Source organism: Mytilus edulis, chromosome 9, assembly GCF_963676685.1.
Source record: "Mytilus edulis chromosome 9, xbMytEdul2.2, whole genome shotgun sequence".
Classification (NCBI taxonomy): Eukaryota; Metazoa; Mollusca; class Bivalvia; order Mytilida; family Mytilidae; genus Mytilus; species Mytilus edulis.
Genome location: NC_092352.1, coordinates 57,830,969 through 57,852,063, shown reverse-complemented (window position 1 = coordinate 57,852,063; position 21,095 = coordinate 57,830,969). Strand labels below are relative to the sequence as shown.

The following is a 21,095-nucleotide window of genomic DNA, read 5'->3' as shown; positions in this document are numbered from 1 at the left end:
AAAAGGGCTTAACTCATCAGATGGATACAAATAGAAATACATAGACAAAAACCAGAGTGGAATCGTTTTCGAAATTCTTGCACAAAACAGGGTAAAACATTCATATCTTATTATATTAACACTGCATGAAATGATACGTTTACAAAATTTATTCATAAATTAAATTTCTAGTTTTGAATTTAAGATCTGATTTATGAAGAATTATTTTAGTAGTTTAATATTTTTTTTAAATTTCTTATTTTCTTAAGTTTAATTCCGATTTATGGGTTATTAAACTTGTTATTTATTTGAAAAATAATAGCAGTTTAAATTTGTCATTTAAAAGGTTTAAATCTAGTTTATCACCGTTAAATTTTTCGTTTAAATATACGTTTATTTTTTATCAAAACTACTAATATCAGACGATTTAACTGAAATTTAATTTAGATTAAATAACAAGTTTATACTGATCAATTTTTGTTCGGTAAATTTGAAATTTAATGCCAGTTTTGGTATACGTTTATTTTTTATCGAAACTACTAATATCAGACGATTTAACTGAAATTTAATTTAGATTAAATAACAAGTTTATACGGATCAATTTTTGTTCGGTAAATTTGAAATTTAATGCCAGTTTTGGTAACGTGTTTTACATTGTTTTATCGGGGCCATTTATAGCTGACTATGCGGTATGGGCTTTGCTCATTGTTGAAGGCCGTACGGTGACCTATAGTTGTTAATGTCTGTGTCATTTTGGTCTTTTATGGATAGTTGTCTCATTGGCAATCATACCACATCTTCTTTTTTATATAATGTTTCTTGTTTAATTTCAATGATGAAGTAATTCTTCTTCTTAAGGGTCAACAAGGCTTCACTACTGTCATATGAATACATGTTACATAGGCGGATCGAGGGGGGGCCTGGGGGTCCGGGCCCCCCCCCCCCCCTTTCGTGGGAAAAATTTGGTTGATTATATAGGGAATCATTGAAGCATGACTGGAGCGGGGCCCCCCTTATGTCAGTCAGCGCCCCCCCCCCCCCCCCTTAGGAAAAGTTCTGGATCCGCTACTGTAGTTGTACAAAATAAAATGGAGCGAAAACACTATTAGGAAAACAAGACGACTTTACGATCGGGCTTATTACAATTGTTCAAAAGGAAGAAGAAGAAAAAAGAAACTTTCGTTGAAAAAATATAAACAACTTACGTAAATCAATATTTAAATCTTAAAAATCCCCAAACTTAAAAAAAAAAATAAACCCATTTTCAAGTAAGTAAAGGTCTTCGTCAAATTTCCATGGACGTTCTAGTTATCTTTTATCCGAATAACAGAAAATACAAAACACAACAAATAACAAATAACAAGAGCTTGAATAATGGCTAAATTTCATCGATTGATTTTTATCGTCTTTTATAAGGAATAATTCAGTTATGAATAATTTAAACAACATGTATTTATCGAAGTACATATGTACATATCAACAACACAAATAGAATATATTTTTAGAAACAAGCAGTTTTGATTATCCCCCTTATTATAAACTAAATATATTTTGACATTTTGACATTTTTCTTTCATTTGATATTTATGATAATCATATATATACGAAATTTACTTCTATACAGTGCACTTTGTCAGATATTTCTTAAATATCGTATTACTTTTTTGATAATATTTATGATGGGATGTAACTCTTTTTGTCACCAATCATATCTGTTTCAGATGAAAATATTTATTTTAAAAATAAGTTATCTCCCATTACATTGGAAAAGCGTAAAGATTAAGATTATACATTTTAAAATTTGTCTTTCTTTTTAATATATTCAACACAGTTTTACAGATGGATGGATAATTCTTTAAAAAAAAATAACCAAATGTGCCGCATACTAGTATAAAAGGGCACACTCAAAAAAAGTAAAAGCTGTTGAATTGAAAATTTCACAATATTCAAGAAGTAAACGGGGACCCCAGAACTGTTCTTAGTAGAACTGTCAGAACCAGTTTTAGATAGAACACTATTAAACTGTTATAGGAAGAACTGTTAGATCTGTAAATTTACTCTCGCATTTTATTTTGTTCTGCCCTATATATAAATATAACAAGAACAAAAAATTTGCGAAAGCAAATTTACAGATCTAACATTATTGGGTTGATTTTTAGACAAGTTGTATATACAGAATGTACACAGTCATGTATCACCATCACTGCAGGTGATCCATAGATACATCTGTTGTAAAATTGTCACTGGTTCAGACGTACTTGTAAATATAATTATTTCTGTGACTGCCATCTTACATTAATTTGTAGGATCCTTCACTATATATATAGATAATTTAGCTGATCTGTATAAATAACATCTTCATGCCTTTTATAGCATGTACTGTAGTACGATGCTAGATTAAAACTGGCGAGGAAAGGTAACACCCGGCCAGCGAAAGCTTCATTTTAATGAAGCCCATGTGTTCGTGCAGGCGATTTGGTGCCACGATATCTCAGTAGCATGGGTTCGCCGGGATTCACTGTAACCGGCGCGCTAGATCACACGAACACATGGGCTTCATTAAAATGAAGCTTTCGCTGGCCGTGTGTTACCTTTCCTCGTCAGTTTTAATCTAGCGGCGTACTACAGTACATGGTATATGAGGCATGGAGATGTTGTTGTTACAGATCAGCTCAATTATCTATAGTAAAGGATCCAAAATAATGTACACAGCCATGTATCACCATCATTGCTGGTGATCCAATGGATAAATCTGTTGTAGAGTTGCCACTGACTCAGACGTACTTATATATCTGTAACAATAACATCTCTATGCCTTATATATCATGTACTGTAGTACGCCGCTAGATAACTGACGAGGAAAGGTAACACACGGCCACCGAAAGCTTTATTATTGTGAAGCCCAGGTGGTCGTGCATGGTCTAGCGGGACGGCTGCAGTGCAGGCGATTTGGTGTCACGATATCTCAGTAGCATGGATTCGAATCCCGGCGAGGGAAGAACAAAAAATTTGCGAATGCAAATTTACAGATCTAACATTGTTAGGTTGATGTTTAGACGAGTTGTATACATGTATATATTTATATATACCACTCGACCACCTTGGCTTCACAATATGTATATATTATTATTAATAAGACCTATTTACATTTAAGATAGAGAGTTCTTAATACTGTTCTAATCAAATCTAGCCAATTTAGAATCGATTCTATGTGAAAGTTTGATATCAGAAGTTGATATGGAAAAAGAAATATATTTAAATATTTATAATTATACTTTAATTTATTCTATGTCAACTGCAAAGGGATTATGTTGTATTGCAATTTTAATTGTTTTGCACAGTAGCAAATATTACACACTTTTAAAAAGAGAATGACATAGGTTCAGATATTGTCAAGCATTAATGGGCAGGCTGGAAAAGAAGAAATTGATAAACACATTGTACTGTTATGGGGGAGAAAGGGGGATAGTCATTTGGGGTGTAATTAATATTTTTCGTTTATCTTTTGATAAAATTGATTTTGACAAGGGCGAGCGCGACGTTGAAATGACACCAAAAGCTACACCATGTTATTTATCAAATGACATATTTACCTCAGTTTTTGTAGAAATGGAATTTGGCAATATGCCTTTATTGACTTACATAGGAAGACATATGTAAGATATCTTTAGAAATGCCAAAAAAAAAGGGAATTAAGGAGTCCAAATAAATGGTCAGCTGCGGAATGACACATAAACGGTTTATTCTTGAATGCCAAATCCTTTGATCTACCGACAATTTACCTGTAAAATTATGTTGGCGTTCAAGGAATAGGTGCAAGTAGTTATTACAACAAAAAGGAATGCTTATCAAAACAATCATACTAATTAAACAGATAGGTAAATACAGGTAGCTGAAACAAGTTCATGTTTTTCAAGATTTTGAAAATCATGTGTTGCTGTTACTGCATTTGTACTTAAATAAATATGGATTTGTTATCTTAAAATGAAACAAAGTCAACATGTGCATATTGTCATAAAATCCAGTTTGCTCAAATTCTCTTTGGACTTCAAAGTTTATTTTTCAACATTTATATAGTTGTGTGTGCTGTAATATTCTCCCATATTACTTGATGGAATTTCTTGAAATTTTGTATCTCATGTTAGTTAATTTACTATGTTTTATTTTCTTCAGTTTTTTCAGATATTTTTCTTGTTTTTAATATTTCTCCCTTTTTGTCGAGCCTGCAACTTTTGTCGCAAAAGCGATACATAGCCATCCTACATTCCGTCGTAGTTGACTGCGGCCTCCACAAATATTCATTCTGTGGTAAAAGGTTTACAAATGATAATAACTTTCTCAAACTGTCATTGATTTCTGCCAAACTTGGATAGAACCTTGTTTATGATCAAAAGCTAGTATCTAGTTCCGTAGAACCTTTTAGAATTTTCTATAGTAGGGTTTCATAGAATAACATTGTGAAGGTGATTCGTTATGGTCACAAATCATCAGAATTCTTGTTTCCCTATTTTATGGATTTTCTTTAAACCTTGTAACGTTTCCAGCTTGGAAATTATCAAATTTACTTATAGATTAATTAATTCTGATGATTTTTAAAGTTAAACAAATTGTTCAATTGAAATCTTCGTATAGTTTATATTAACTTATAAAATATTCAAAATGAAATGGAATTGAATAAATCTTTAAAATTCTTCTTCTTTTTTTAGAGAGATATCTGTATTCAACTAAAATTCTTTGATATATCTAATAAGTCTTATGTAAATAATCACTTCCATTCCCAAATTATCTTTTTTTAATAGAAAGCAAGGAATTGTCAAAACGTTTTAATTTAATTTATTTATTTAAAATTCATAACACATGTAATAATTTTAACCTTAAAATCTACCATTTTTCTTATCAAAAAGTAATAAAATGTAGCAATTTTATCAAGTTCACTAATTATTTTATACTTTTAAAAACATTTAGATAGTGCTAAAACACCTATTGTTATTATATAAACATCTATTGAAATATTTTTGTTGGCATTCAAGGAATAGGTCACATATAAAATGTTGGCATTCAAACACTTGCAAAAAATGTTACAGTAGATTGCCTTTCAAATACAGGTTTTTTGTCAGCAAGTCTTCATTTTGCACCTATTCCAGATTTTCTTGTTTAGGGCCAAGGGTGTCTATCAAAATTATAATCAGGAGAAATTGAATGCAACTTTGGACCTGAAACCTTTGCTAAAGACATCAAGGGAGAACTTTTTTCCCAAGAAAACAAAATATTCAAGGAGATGAATTACCGTAAGCCAAAAAGAAATTGTCACGCAGAAAAATCCCAAGGACTCCGCAGTTTAAGTAAAATAAATGGTAGCTAAAATCTCAAAACTACTTTACTCCAAAGTATGTTTAAGTTCAATCAATATCTAAAATTTAAAATAAATAAAAAATGAATCCATAGATCAAGGACAATATTTTTGTTTAGCCCTCCCCCTTTTTCCAAGATCTGTTAGTTTTTGTTTTCTATTAATTACAGCTGCGTATTACACTTGGAATTGATAGTGAAAGGGAATTGAAAGTTTGTTTGATCATTTAAACAAACTAGACAGGCAGGGCAATGCATACCCCGGCCCGTGCCTACTTAAGAGTTAATTTTTACGCACGAAAATGATAAGAATATATATATATCAGGTGTATATATATATATATCAGATCCTTTGTCGATGCTGGAATAATTGTTTATGGTACATCTTTGTTTTTTCCTGAATTCACTTCAACAATAGTTTTAAAAAATAGGAAGTCATTAAGTTAATGAGAAATTTATCTAGATTTTTTTTTTACCATACATTTTATATCGTATGTTTTGTTTTAGATTAAGAAATACAAGGAATAGAAAATAAAGTTGAGGACTAACATCCTTTCAGATAAATGCAGGGAAGGTTGTATATCGTAGTAAAATAAATATTCGTTTTTTCATTATCAATCTTGCATTTTTTTCTTATTATAAATTTTATCTGGACTATTATACTATTAGTATAAGATCCTGTTTACACTGGCAACGAAACTGAATCGATCTTTATTTGAATCGATCTTAAAAAGACAAGGGCCGCGTTCACCCCAGTTCGCATTTACATTGCACAAGCAAGATCGATCTTATTTAATCCAGTGCGTTTACACTACAACATAAAAAGAACCGGTCTGACTTTTATTTTCCTATCTAAATATAACAAACACCTGAAAAAAGATCGATCGCGATCGATCTAAGCGTTTACACAAAAAGAAAGATCGATTCAAATATGATCGATTTTTTAAAACCACCCCTAGAGGTAGACTTTTTAAGTCCATTTGAAGATCGATCTTACCCGTTTACACTGGACCAAAGATAGATCTTATTTGTCAGTGTAAACGGGGTCTAATAGTCCCAGATTTTTTTTCAGAATCATCATATTTTTTACCAGAGAGAGAGCAGAAAATACAATGAAACCTGTGGAAGGACAGGGACATACCAATTATACAAAACAATTTCTGATAAAAACAGTTTAACATTAAGAGGTTTACTTAGTCAACATACATCTGGTTACAATTAGTGAACCATAGAGAAAGTGTACGGGGCGCCGAATGGGACTCTTGTGGTTTTGTACAAAATTCAATTCTGTCATAACAAAATCATTTTTGTCTTACAAAACTATGTGCTACAGACTTGTTTCGTGAGAACTTCAATTTTGTGATGACAAAATTCATTTGTGTAGACAAAATTCATTTTTGTCATGACAAAATTCATTTTTGTAGACATAATTTATATTTGTCATGACAAAAGTCAATTTTGTCTAAAAGGTATGCAAATATAAACATATTTGCATACAAAATTGACTTTTGTTACCTGATATGGAAATTAAATCACAAAAGTCAATTGTGTGAGGTAAGATTCAATTTTGTGAGACAAAATTGACTTTTGTGAGACAAAATTGACTTTTGTGAGACAAAATTGACTTTTGTGAGACAAAATTGACTTTTGTGAGACAAAATTGACTTTTGTGAGACAAAATTGACTTTTGTGAGACAAAATTCAATTTTGTCAATTTTGTTGAGACAAAAGTCAATTTTGTTAATTTTGTTGAGACAAAAATCAATTTTGTTGAGACAAAAATCAATTTTGTCAATTTTGTTGAGACAAAAGTCAATTTTGTTAATTTTGTCGAGACAAAAGTCAATTTTGTCAATTTTGTTGAGACAAAAGTCAATTTTGTCAATTTTGTTGAAACAAAATTCAATTTTGTGACGACAAAATTCATTTTTGTGACAACAAAATTCAATTTTGTAACAACAAAATTGACTTTTATGAGACAAAATTGACTTTCGTGAGACAAAATTGACTTTTGTGAGACAAAATTGACTTTCGTGAGACAAAAACCAATTTTGTTGAGACAAAATTCAATTTTGTTGAGACAAAATTCAATTTTGTCAATTTTGTTGAGACAAAAGTCAATTTTGTCTCACATTGGTCAATTTTGTCTCACAAAAGTCAATTTTGTCAATTTTGTTGAGACAAAAGTCAATTTTGTCAATTTTGTTGAGACAAAAGTCAATTTTGTCAATTTTGTCTCACAAAAGTCAATTTTGTCAATTTTGTCTCACAAAAGTCAATTTTGTCAATTTTGTCTCACAAAAGTCAATTTTGTGTAACAAAAGTCGATTTTGTATGCAAATTAGTTCACAGAAACCAAACTAAACTAATTTGAATACAAAATTGACTTTTGTCGCCCAATTTTCAAATTAGGTAACAAAAGTCAAGTCTGTGTAACAAAAATGAATTTTGTCATGACAAAAGTGACTTTTGTCCGCTGATAGATAATTTTGTATGACAAAATTTTAAATTTGTAGTATGATACAAATTTTGTTAAACTGAACTCATTTTTGTTGAACAAAAGTCACTTTTGTCCGTACAAAATTGAATTTTGAGTACAAAACCACGAGAGTCCCATTCGGCGCCCCGTAAAGTGTGACCACAAAGTTTATATATGTAATAGATTACTGATATCATGCTGAGATAAAACTGTAAATTATGTGTAAAATCAGGGCTTATGACTTAGAGTGAAATAAAAAGTTCAATGAAAATCTTTATTCTCCCTGCAACATTATTTTCTCTCACCAATTTCACACAAACCTACATCAATCTATCCTCTAAACTATCTAGTAAATAGTTTTCAAATAAGATATTATCTTAGATATTCTTTTTAAAATATAGACAGTAGAAAACAAAGATTTTTAAACTGGTCTTTTATTCCTGACTTTTATTTTCTGTTTTGCCATGCATGCAGTGGCGGATTTATAAATTTTCATAAGGGGGGATCACTGACTGCCGAAGAGGGGTCCGCTGCAATCATGCCTCGGCAATTCCCTGTTTGACCAACCAATTTTGTTTTACCAAAAATTGGGGGGAGGGATGCCACCTTAAAAACCCCTCTAAATCCGCCCCTGGGCCATGCATGTGTCTATTTTCTTAAGCACGAAGTATAAAACAAAGTGATTCTGTCACCTGTAAAATTAAAGTCTCTGTGTTTAGGGTAAAATCAAATTTTCAGGGACCTGATTTTTTGGTTTCTGTCTTATCATGTTTTATCATAACATACCGAAGGCTGTTGGTGATCTTCGTTTGCATTGTCTAACAATTTATTACATTGTATGGCTTTTGCTTATTGTTGAAGGCCGTCTATCAACTTGTTTGTTTAATTTACCGTCGTTTGGTCTTTGGCAGATATTTGTGGTATTTGAAAATAAACAATATATTTTTTATTTCTATATTTTAGCCATCCTTCAATTATGAAATATCATGGGTGCTCGATGAAATACGAAAAGTATCAAAAACACGACATGAACATTATAAAGATTTCAAAAAAGTTAGTATTCAATTTGGGCCTACCCATATATCATATATGAACCGCGCTGAAGTTCGTCCATTATTCATAGTTCACTATTCACTATTCAATATTAAAAAATGAATGATGAATAACGAAATGGTTTATGTTTCATTATTCAAATCGAAGCGGTGAATAATAAAGCTAAAGGCCTTTTGAAATTGATAACATCCAGAGATATAATACTATATTGCCATTTTATGGCAGATATAGCTACCATTCTGTCCAGAGTGTCAAAGGTTTTCCAAGTTCGAGAATGTTGTGCTGCAGACATTCATGGCATTATTTCAGAAACCAGCATGCTGATCAATGTATATGCAACAAAGTAAGTCTATTTGATTCATAAAAAATATCTAAATTTACAGTTTGGTTAAGATAAGTTAGATGTAATATATATTTTTTATAATTATTTTCTCCTTTTCTTTTTCACTTGAATGTTCATCAAGTATATTCATTATTTAACCACATTGTGTTATATATACTGCACTGTTTTAGAGATGGACCATATCTTAGTAAGGCTAAACAGATTCTTAATCTTAATGAGGAAACATCATCAATGAGACAAAGACCTGGGGAGTCTTTTCCAGCTGCCCGAAGGAATCTGGTTGCAGGGTTATCGGTCAGCTTGAAAAACAGATTTGAGTTGGATGACATTATACAAGCTATGGCTATAGCCAATTTTCATACATGGCCGTTACCTAATTCTGAGGCTGATAACACTAAAGAGATAGAAGGTTACAACAAAAAGTGCATGATGTTTACTGTGTTCTTTAGTTTCATTCATGATCTAGATGTTTTGTTCCAAAAGTCAGAATGTCAGATACATTTTGTTGTCTTCAAAATGTATGGGCACATTCTGACAGCTTGCAGTTCTATGTTCTGTTATTTATTTTTATTTGTGTTTGTTTTCAATATTAAATTCTTAGATTCCATTTCTATTGTTTTGCTCTTCATGTCTTATTTGATGTAAAGCAGTTCATTCAAGTGAATGTATTCCATTACCGACAAACATAGAAGTATGCCAATAATGATATATAATATTATATAGAAAATAACAAACAAGATTGTTGACACCAGTTTAATACATTCATGTTTTGACAATTTATTTTATATTAAAGAAAGCTATAAAATAAATAATGGACTATTTAATTTCAGATTTTGGGGATGACCATCTTCCAGTCATATTGTCTCATTTTGAGACAAGTTTGAAAAATGGAGCAGTAGATGAAATTGAAGCTGTCCTGGAATGGACAGCTTTAAAAAGTACTCTTTATGCAAGGTATTAAATTATTACTGGCACTATAACATTTTTAATATTCATTATGATCATGTGATGTATATCCTGTTCTTAATTGATTACCAAAACAAGTTATTCTCTGAAATTATTTTAAAAGTTAGCTATTTTTTTTCAAAACAAGTTTTTGCATCATTTTATTTTTTTTCTGTTTTCAGTCAGTCCAATGAGATTCAACACCTGACATGGCAAAGGGTTAATCGGATGTTTCCAGCTAGATATTCCAATATACTTGCTGTGATGGATTTGCTATTGACAATTCCAGGTAAAAAAAAACTTGAATGAATAGTAGTATTAAAATTAGTAAAAATAATTAAAACAAGCATCTGACAATTCATCCTGCATAGCTGTTTAACTTATGATTATTTTGAATAATTGTAGGTTCTTCTTCTGAATGTGAGAGAGGATTCAGACATATGAAGTCCTTGAAAACCACTTTCAGGACTTGTTTAAGTGAAGACTCTTTGGCAAGTCAAATGTGCATTAAACTGCATTCACCTTCAATAGAAGCGTAAGTATACTTTGTGTCATTTTGGTCTTTTGTGGATAGTTTTCTCATTGGCAATCATACCACATCTTCTTTTTATACACCTGATTATATTTTCATTGAATAGACAGCATATTTAGAATGAGATATAATAACAGAAATACAAGGCAGCTCCAACACTTTCCAAACTTTAAAACAACATTTAAACAAAACAATGTCTAAGAGAAATCATGACTTGGTTTGGGCACTAGCTGATGTATCAAATGCAATAAATACATTATTTACTTTAATCCATTAGATAGGTCAGGAACATTACTTTGACTGATCTATTTTAATAATAATTTAAAAATTTTCAGCTTTGATCCTGTTCCAGCCATACGGCTTTGGAATGCTGGTGGTCTAAGAAGACCACTATACATGGATTCCAAGGAGCGAAACTTGATCAGAGTTGCAAAACAATCAGTGAATTCTAATATTAATGAAAGAATAGCAACAGAAACTGAATCCCACCATGTGGATGAAGAAGAAGATTATTTATCAGTGGGGGCTGCAGCAGACAAAGAAGACTTGGTCCAAGATGATGAGAATGGAGCAGATAGTGACCATGATGACCAGTTTAGCGATAATGAAGACTATGGGAATGAGGGGAGGGTTTATAGGGTTATGTGTCGGGAGGGTTTGATAGAAGAATAAAAAAATCTATTGATATTGCTTTTTTTGCTTTTTTTTTCCCTCAACTCTGAAAATTTTTTTAGCAAAATAATTGGGCTACCAATATGTATTTTGGGCCTGTGAAGGAATTTTTTTACTGGCCCAAAAAAAAATTTTCGGGCCAGCCTTCGGCTGGCCCGACTGTCCTACACTGCTGAATAGTGAAATAAATATAAAAAAATTTGACTGTGACACTATAGCTATATTTTGATTCACAATGACCATAAGAGGGTTTACGGAGGACCTAAATCCCACAACATGCGTAAAAATGAGGAAATATAAAAAAGAAGTTGTGGTATGATTGCCAATGAGAAAAATATCCACAAAAGACCAAAATGACACAGACATTAACAACTATAGGTCACCGTACGGCCTTCAACAATGAGCAAAGCCCATACCGCATAGTCAGCTATTTAAGGCCCCGATAAGACATTGTAAAACAATTCAAACGAGAAAACTAACGGCCTTATTTATGTAAAATAATGAACAAAAAACAAATATGTAACACATAAACAAACGACAACCACTAAATTACTGGCTCCTGACTTGGGACAGACACACACATGTACATAAATAATGTGACGGGGTGAAACATGTTAGCCAATTTTGAATAATGAAATGGATATTTTGAATAATGGAATGGACTGCTATGACCCTTTAGCCCCTAATTACAGATATATATTATACCTCAATCGAAAGCTTATTAAAAGAGGAACAAAAGGTATATAGTCAATATGTTCCGCAACGGATATTACAGGAGTAACCAAGGACTTAAATATCGAATTACGCGTGAACATTGAAAAATAGCCAATTTTAAATAATGAAATGGATATTTTGAATAATGGAATGGACTGGCAGGACCCTTCAGCCCCTAATAACAGATATATATTATACCTCGATCGAAAGCTTATTAAGAGTGTATCTCGTTTATCGTTTTTTTTTATATAGATCAGACCTGGACCGTTGGTTTTTCCCGTTTGAATGGTTTTACACCAGTAATTTTTTTATCGACCTTTATATCTTGTTGTTGGGTGTGAGCATAGGCCCCGTGTTGAAGACCGTACCTTGACCTATAATGGTTTACTTTTATAAATTGTGACTTGGATGCAGAGTTGTCTCATTGGCACTCATACCACATCTTCCTATCTATGTGGATATCTTTCATAGAGTCTTGTAGCGATCATTTGTACTCGTGCATGTACATGTGCATGGTTAAGTATAGGAATCAAAAAGCGATCGAGTTTGGTAGAGTCAAATATAGGTCAGGTTTGGATTTATCAGCCAGTGATCAAGAAGTATTGTTCGAGTAAATCTAGAAATTTAAACAGATAAAACGCAGATTAATGGCATTGAGCTCCAAGCGTTTGATATATTTATTTATCAAGTAAAAGTCAAGCTTATCAAGTATACTGACCAGTAAAATATGTAGGACAGAAAGTCACTAGACAAAATGTCACGGACAAAATTAAAGTCACTTGGCAAAATAGTCACAATTTAGTTCTGAGATTAGTTTTCTTTGAAAAAGAAAACACTTATTAAAAAAACTAAATAGGGAATGTGTGCATGGGCCATATGCAGATAATCCCCCGGTTGCATAAGACGTTATAAAGGCTCATAAATCAAGAACATTAAAAGTGTGTTCCTGATGTGAGTTTTGTGGCAGTAAGCATTTTTAAACTTCATAACATTTGGTTGAGGCAAACTCGAGTTAGAGAAAGGAAACGAAATATTCAGCAATTTTGCATATTTGTAAAAGGCATAACTCTGGAACGGTGAAAAGTATTGAGACCAAAATTCAAACTTGATATGTGTTATGTGGTGATAAGCATTGTGTGTGAGATTCTTACATTTGGTTAAGGCAAACTAAAGTTAAAGAACGGATACATTTTTTTGAACGTACGGACGTATTTATAAAAAAGAGGATGTGGTATGATTGCCAATGAGACAACTGTCCACAAGAGACCAAAATGACACAGACATTAACAACTTTAGGTCACCATGCGACCTTCAACAATGAGCAAAACCCATACCGCCTAGTCAGCTATAAAAGGCCCCGATAAGATTAGTACATTTTTACGTATATACGTACGAACGGACAAGGTTAAAAATTAATGCCTCCTCCGCAACGGCGTGACTGGTTGTAAGTGTGACTGTTAGTTTGTCCAGATAGATCAAATTTATGACTTTCTGTCTTGTGACTCTTGTCCTGTGACTTTCTGTCCGTTTACCTCAAATATTTGTATGATGACCTTTCTTGATCTCTCTCTATATAGTAATACATATACTAACATTTCCCGACGAATATCTAGTGCATGGATTCTACTTCTTGATCCCTATTCGAATTTTATTGACTTTCAAAGGTTATCGCATAGAAATTTGAATCAGTGTCAAGCAAGATAGACACCCGAAAATTTTCGTTGAACGAGACAAATCAATCTTCTGGTGGCTTCATTGATCAGTGTTGATTGAGTCTGATCGACAATGTGAACCTACTTTGTTAACTCGATACTTAAACATTTATCTTCTCTTTTCTTACTCAATGTTTGACTTTAATATCGATAAGAACTCGATTATGGGCTTTCTTTAATATGAAACCTGCCTGGACTATAATATATACATTTTTAATTTTTTTTTGGCAGTCGAGTTGGTAATTTTTATATAAAATTTAAGCCCAAATTAGCGGCCCAAAAACCCAAATAAGTAGTTTAATTAGCTGATAATCTTTTTTGCAAACCATAATACCCAAACGGGTTAAAATGCAAACATAATTTACACAATTATGCATATAACCAGGACGATGTGGTATGTTACGGGTCGATAACGAAGCCGTACAGAAACATACATGTATATAGATACATGTACAATTTCGATCAAATTCTGTCGATCTGCGTGCTATCATTTGAAAGACAATTTCTCTTTATTTTCAAGGAATCCCTATTGCGAGTAAGATTTTATTGAAATATTATTGTATGATGTTTATAAATATCAAAATAAATAGGCATTTCAAAAAAGTTATTCCCAAAAGGTCGTTTAATCTTGAATTTAATTTGTTCATTTATTTGGAGGTAGATGTCAGCCATTAAGACTCCATATACCTGCAGTGGCGATCCACAACTTTTCAATAGGGGGTTGGGGCAATGACTGACCTAAAGGGGGGGGTCACTCTAGTCATGCTTCAGTGATTTCCTATATAATCAACCCTTTTCTTCAGGAAATGGGCCCCCCAACCCCCCAACCCCACCCACCCGGATCTGCTTGTAACCTGTCCCTTTTCTAATATATATTTTTGTTTAAACATGATATATATGTCCATGTATATTTCCAGATATTTATATACCAAAATGGAGACCTACACCTATATAATGATCTGATTTGCGCTACATTGCCATTCCCTCTTAAAACATTTTTAAAACAAAGCTTATCGACACTTGCGAATTCCTACAGTCTATTTTTGATGTCAAATGGGTGCAAATTTACAAATAATGCCGGAAACATCTGACACATTTACAAATGTGGTTTTAACCGCAACACGATAAATACTAGCATCAGACACTTAATTAGAAATAACCCCGACCGTTTTAAATTTCCCACCCTTTTCATATATTAATGAAGCTTGAAAGACCTATTCAAGCTATCCCAATAGCCTTCCCCTGGGAATTAATGCATTAAGTTCCATGATAAGAAAATGTTATAAGTGTGTGTGGGGGGGGGGGGGGGGGGCACACTGACTGCCTAAGAGGGGGGTGTCCGCTCTGGTCATGCTTCAATGATTCCCTATATAATCAACCAAACTTCCCCCAGAAACCCGGGGGGCTCCCTGGTCCCTTCTAAATCCGCCTCTGAATTTGAAACATCCTGTTTTATAATTTTGACGACTCCTCTCCCAAAAACAACAGTTCGAGCATCTGTACAGTATTGTAGCAGGCTATTCTTCCGACTAAACTTTTGTCTTCCAAAGGTAATCATTCAGTTTTGGAATGTTGACCTTGCTATTGAAATTTTATAATTAAAAAACACAAGACAAGTTGTGCACATTGACAACGCTCCAGTCTGAACACTCTTAAATTATCCAGTAAAACTGACAAGGAAACTTATCAGTAACTGCATAACTTCAAATTAACATGTCATTTATATCAACCCCATGCAACTAGGTACACAGCTGCATTCAATGAAACATGATCACAGATAAAAATAGATGTAAATTCTGATTCAGATCCTTTCTTTTCGATACAACATATAAAAAAAAGAAAAAAAAGGGGGGGGGGTGTTCAGAAGAAGAATTATCTTTAATTTTAAATAAAACTGATGTATTGAAATTATTTAAAAGGTGAATGTGAAATATAAGCTTATAATATATTTTAGACGGTTCAATAGAAAAGTATACTGATGCATTTTTAAAAAGAGATCATATTACTCTAATATACCTTTAACTTAAGGGAAAAAATACATCACCAAAGATTAACCAAAATTTTTTAACTGACAATACTACTGTGATAAAAAGTTACTAAACATCTTTACACAATAAAGACATGAATTTAGAAACACGAACATATATATATATTTAATATAACTTCAGTGAAAATTGAAAAACAGTTAGTGAAATAATATGAATAGTACAACTCAACATGTATTGATTGGTAAATGCAAAATTATGTCCGTAACGCGTTCATCTCTATGTATACAACTAAACTGACATTTTCAGTTGGAATAACTTCGGAGAAGTAAATGGTTTTTGTTTCTTTGATTAATAACTATCTAGGTTTTACAAAGTATTCAAAAAGTCTTGTTTTGGCCTCTATTATTATAACAATTTTAAGCAATATATCGACCCAACCTTTCTTTTGTGGAATGAAACCTCAGTGGCGGATCCATGCATAATTTTTCATAAGGAGGGGCCCGTCGACTGACCTAAAAGGGGGCGCTCCAGTCATGATTCAGTGATTCCCTATAGATCAACCATTTTGTTCCCACAAAAAGGGGGAGGGAGGCTCTGGGTCTTATGAATCTTGTGCTTTAAATTATAGATATTATTACTAGTATACTGATATTCCGAAAATCATTAAAAATACCCATTTGTATTCTTCACCAACGCTAGCAGAGGGGCATTATGTTTTCTGCTTTGTGCGTCCGTTCGTCTGTTCGTCGTCCGTCTGTCCCGCTTTAGGTTAAAGATTTTGGTCAAGGTAGTTTTTTTATGAAGTTGAAGTCCAATCAACTCGAAACTAAGTACACATTTTCACTATACTATGATATTTGTTATTTTAATGCCAAATTAGAGTTTTGGCCCCAATTTCACTATCTACTGAAAATAGATAATGATAGTGCGAGTTGGGCATCCGTGTATTGTGTTTACATTCTGGTTTGCACTTTACTCCTGAACGGTTTGAGCTATAACCAACAAAATAAAACCAAACCCTCCCTCCGTTGTGCAAATATTTGTAGTATAATTTTATAGATATCAATACACTTTTACACAAGTTATTGGCCGGAAACCAGAAAAACGTTGTTTTGCTTATTATGGCCAGTTTTTGGTCCCTAATTCTTTTAAACCATGATATGGGACCATAACATTCAAATTATAATTTAACGCTATCATTGATTACTCATCATTTGCACAGGTCTGATCTGCATTTCTTTTGCGCTGATTTTTTTTTTATTTCTTTTTTGCCGAATTTGTGTTTCATTTGCGTTGTTTGTGTACATGTTACTTACAGGGTCGTTTTGATCATTATAAATCTCTTCCGTTAGCCAGTATATAATTTATAAATTGTCAATCATAACATGTATATAACTGTTGTAACATACTCAAGAGGAGGTGAAAGTAGGCTTCCGAGCAGAATTATAAAAAAGAATTTAGATGTGGTATGGTTGCCAATGAAACAACTCCCCACAAAAGACAAAAATGACACAGAAATTAACAACTATGGGTAACTATTTGGCCTTCGACAATGAGCAAAGTCGATACCTCATAATCAGCTTAAAAAAGGTCCCTATCTGACAATGTAAAAAAATTCAAACGAGAAAACGTACGGCTTAATTTTTGTACAATAAATGAACGAAAAACAAATATGAAACACATAAACAAACGACAACCATTGAATAACAAGCTCCTGACTTGGGACAGGCACATTACATAATGTTTCGGGTTTAAACATGTTAGCGGGATACCAACCATCGCCCTAACGTGGGACAATGCCAATGGTATAACTGTTTAAAAAAATACTAGTAAAATTAAGATAAAAGCACTCTGTTTACATCCATGAAAATCTGCACCGTTATTCTTACAGTTTTCAACGCGTGCAGCCGACCAGCAATGAGATGGCTAACTTGAAGTTCAGCATATACATGTATAAGTACAACATCTTAGAATGCATGGATGACGGATTCGAGCGTCAGACATAATGTCAAACGTGAAGCAATCCTCGGTTTCATGGGGGAAGGAATGGTCACCGCAAAACTGCGATAGCCATTTACCAATTTCACTTGAGTTTTCTCTCTACTAGCCCAACAGACTGGACCCCCCCCCCCCCCCCCACACACACACACCAGTTATTTCTGCGCCAGATGAAAACGACAGCAGCCTATTTGCAGGGAACAACAATTATTATGACAATTTATAACATGTGTATATAAATAGCGAACAGTAGAGGTTTATAATGATAATGATGATAATAGTAAATTAAATAATAATCGGTGGAAAAGAGAGATCGAATATTTTAAAAAATGTTGAAATTCAATACTGGTCCGAGCCATTTGTAACGATTCATCTCTGATATAAGTTTGATTCACAATTGACAAGAATTTTACATGAGAGGTGGCTGGACAGAAACACGGACACGTTCGGACGCCCTTGAAAAAGTTTTATGTCTACCGCAACGCATGTCGCGTAGGGTGATACATTTAAGAATTATAAAGAAGAACAGTGCTGACTGCCAGGTTGGCAAAATATATATTAGAGCGATATTTTTGACACGATTATTAATAAGAACTTTTTTTTTTTTACATGTACATGTATGTACTAATTTCTGAAGTTAACAAAAATGAATTCCGATCGTCATCCCGTTCACAAAAATTTATAAGTTATATCATACCGCCTATATATGATTATCACATAGTCATGTCCCATGGCGAACAAGGCGGGTGCAAATAGCAGAAAGAAGTGTGTTTTTTTTTATTAATTAACTAGTATGTGTTTACGCCATGTATCTAAAATTTGGGCGAATGAAAATGAAAAGATGTTCATCGAATGTTTTAGAAAGACTATATAAAAAAGGAGATGTGGTATAATTACCAATGAGACAACTATCCACAAAAGACCAAAATGACACAAATATTAGCATCTATAGGTCACCGTACGGCCTTCAACAATGAGCAAAGCCCATACTGCTAAGTCGGCTATAAAAGGCCCGATAAGACAATGTAAAACAATTCAAATTCGAGAAAACTATGCCGGGCAATTCAGATTTAAATGAATATAGTATAAAATTTTAGGAACTACATATGCATGCAGAAGATCCCTCCCCATCCCCCTTGTGACACCACTGCATAAAACAACATAGGTTTGCATACATTTCATTTAGCAAAAAGCAATACAGAAGTAAAACGTTAATTATGTGTGTCTATAAGACACGTTTAAATACCCCAGCCATATTTGATTCAATCCAATTATTAGTTATAATGTATATGAATGTATATTTGAAAAAAATATCCTATATATATATAAAAGAAGATGTGGTATGAATGCCAACGAGACAACTCTCCACAAGAGACCAAAATGACACAGACATTAATAATTATAGGTTACCCTACGGGCTTAACAATATAAGATAGGCCAATACCGCATAGTCAGCTATACAAGGCCACGAAATGACAATGTAAAACCATTCAAAAGAGAAAAATAACGGCCGTATTTATATAAAAAATTGAACGAAAAAAAAATACTAGTATGTAACACATAAACAAACGACAACCACTGAATTACAGGCTCCTGACTTGGGACAGGCACATTCTTATATTATGTGGCGGGGTTAAACCTGTTAGCGGGATCCCAACCCCACTTAACATGGGACAATAGTATAACAGTACAACACAAGAACGAACTATTAAAATCGGTTGAAAATGGCTTAACTCATCAGATGACAAAACTACAAGTGGACGTGGCCGGGTACTTGTACATCCCCCAACAAAAAGACACTATAGGAACATATCTCAAAGTACTCGCAGTTAACTGACAGCTAGTTCAAAGCCACCAACAACTAATAAAACAAATCATGTATCTAAGACTAAATATGGACTTGCACATCACTATTATGCGTATAAACATCCCAGTTGCGGAACTAGAAATTTTCATAAGTGGGTCTCAGTACTGCCGAAAAGGGAGCCTGTGCCAGTCATGTTTCAGTGCTTCTCTTTATAATCAATAACAAACAAAAAAGGGGGGGCACCTGCTACCGCATTCCTTTGATACGCCTCTGCATCCTACAAGATATCAAGGTCGTTGCTTAAAAAATTGTAGGAGTAGCTCTAGATGCTGGTTATATACATAATTGTTAAGGTTCAACTTCCTGGCATTTAAGAATATTTGACAAAAATTAAGATGCATATATAGGAATACATGCATGAACATCTCAATTGTATGTTCAGGCAACCTCTGAAATATTAATTAAAACTATAAATTTATAGTTGAAAAAATGTCGGAAGAGGAAGCAGGACAAACCATGATCTCTCTCTGCATTTTATAATAAAATGTATCCAACTGCCTTGAATTTTGAGGATATTTGACTTAAAATGTTTCAGTTGCAACTCAAAAACTGTACGAGGTGATAGCCAGACAAACCAATCAATAGCTTGACGAACAGACGAACGGGTAGACGAACGAACCTGTAGGCGATAAATTAATATACCCTTCGATGAAAGTGAGGTCATAAAATAAGCTTGAAATTGCAGTTGATACTTATAAAAAATCAAAACCTCATAGTGCTCAGTTTGCTTAAACATTTCTCTTCAGCTTTATAGCCATGAATTCTAAGATTTCTAAGATCGTAATAAATTTGAGTTTCTGAATTGAAAGTTATTTTTCAGGGATGCGATGGTTGCTTTCTGTCAAATTGGGTTTTTTGTTTTGTTCTTGTATGTAAAAACTCTAGGCTATTGTTTCACATAGTGTCACATCGGGGCATTTTATAAATTGTTACGTATATATATACATTTCGCATGTGTTGGTTTATTGTCGAAGGTCGTACGTCGAGTTTTTCGATTGAATCGATGGGTGCATGCATATGGATAGTTACAATACATGTGTCGGATCGGCAATTATAGAACATTTTCTGTTATATCCGTATTTTGCGTGGAATTCTCGCCGCGTTGAAGACCCAATTGCCTTTGTCTATCGTCTGCTTGTTTTTGAGTCGTTGTCTCTTTTACTTATTCTCAATAGCTGCAAATGTTAAATAACACCAAGATTAAAAGCGCCGACAGCTAGTGTTTAGCTCGGTTGGTATAGGCGGATCCAGTTGGGGGGGGGGGGGGGGAGGGTCCCCCTTTTGTGGGATTTTTTGTTATTGATTGTATACTATATAAGGATTCACTGACTTGAGAGACCCCCCACTTTAGGTCAGGCAGCACCATGTCCTGTATTTGTTAAAAAATATATATATATATTGGCATTCACTCGAAAAACGAAGCTGAATACGTAAATCCTCTTTTAAGAAAAGTAATATTGTTTC

General features: G+C 33.2%; 2 protein-coding genes across 2 annotated transcripts in view; both read left to right on the top strand.

Annotated features, from left to right (window-relative positions):
* Positions 1-21,095, top strand: part of LOC139488628 (fucolectin-7-like) — a 69,390-nt gene that overhangs the window by 21,389 nt on the left and 26,906 nt on the right. The window lies entirely within an intron of this gene.
* LOC139489345 (uncharacterized) lies at positions 9,034-11,352 on the top strand. The gene is made up of 6 exons (XM_071275655.1): positions 9,034-9,203; positions 9,374-9,612; positions 10,034-10,157; positions 10,331-10,437; positions 10,554-10,683; positions 11,016-11,352. Exons 1-6 carry the CDS (start codon positions 9,079-9,081, stop codon positions 11,350-11,352), a joined length of 1,062 nt encoding a protein of 353 aa, XP_071131756.1. The 5' UTR covers positions 9,034-9,078.

Coding starts and splice junctions, on each gene's coding strand:
- LOC139489345 (XM_071275655.1), top strand. CDS start 9,079: ATGGCAGATATAGCTACCATTCTGTCCAGAGTGTCAAAGGTTTTCCAA. Junction 9,204..9,373: donor ATCAATGTATATGCAACAAA/GTAAGTCTATTT, acceptor GCACTGTTTTAG/AGATGGACCATATCTTAGTA. Junction 9,613..10,033: donor TAACACTAAAGAGATAGAAG/GTTACAACAAAA, acceptor ATTTAATTTCAG/ATTTTGGGGATGACCATCTT.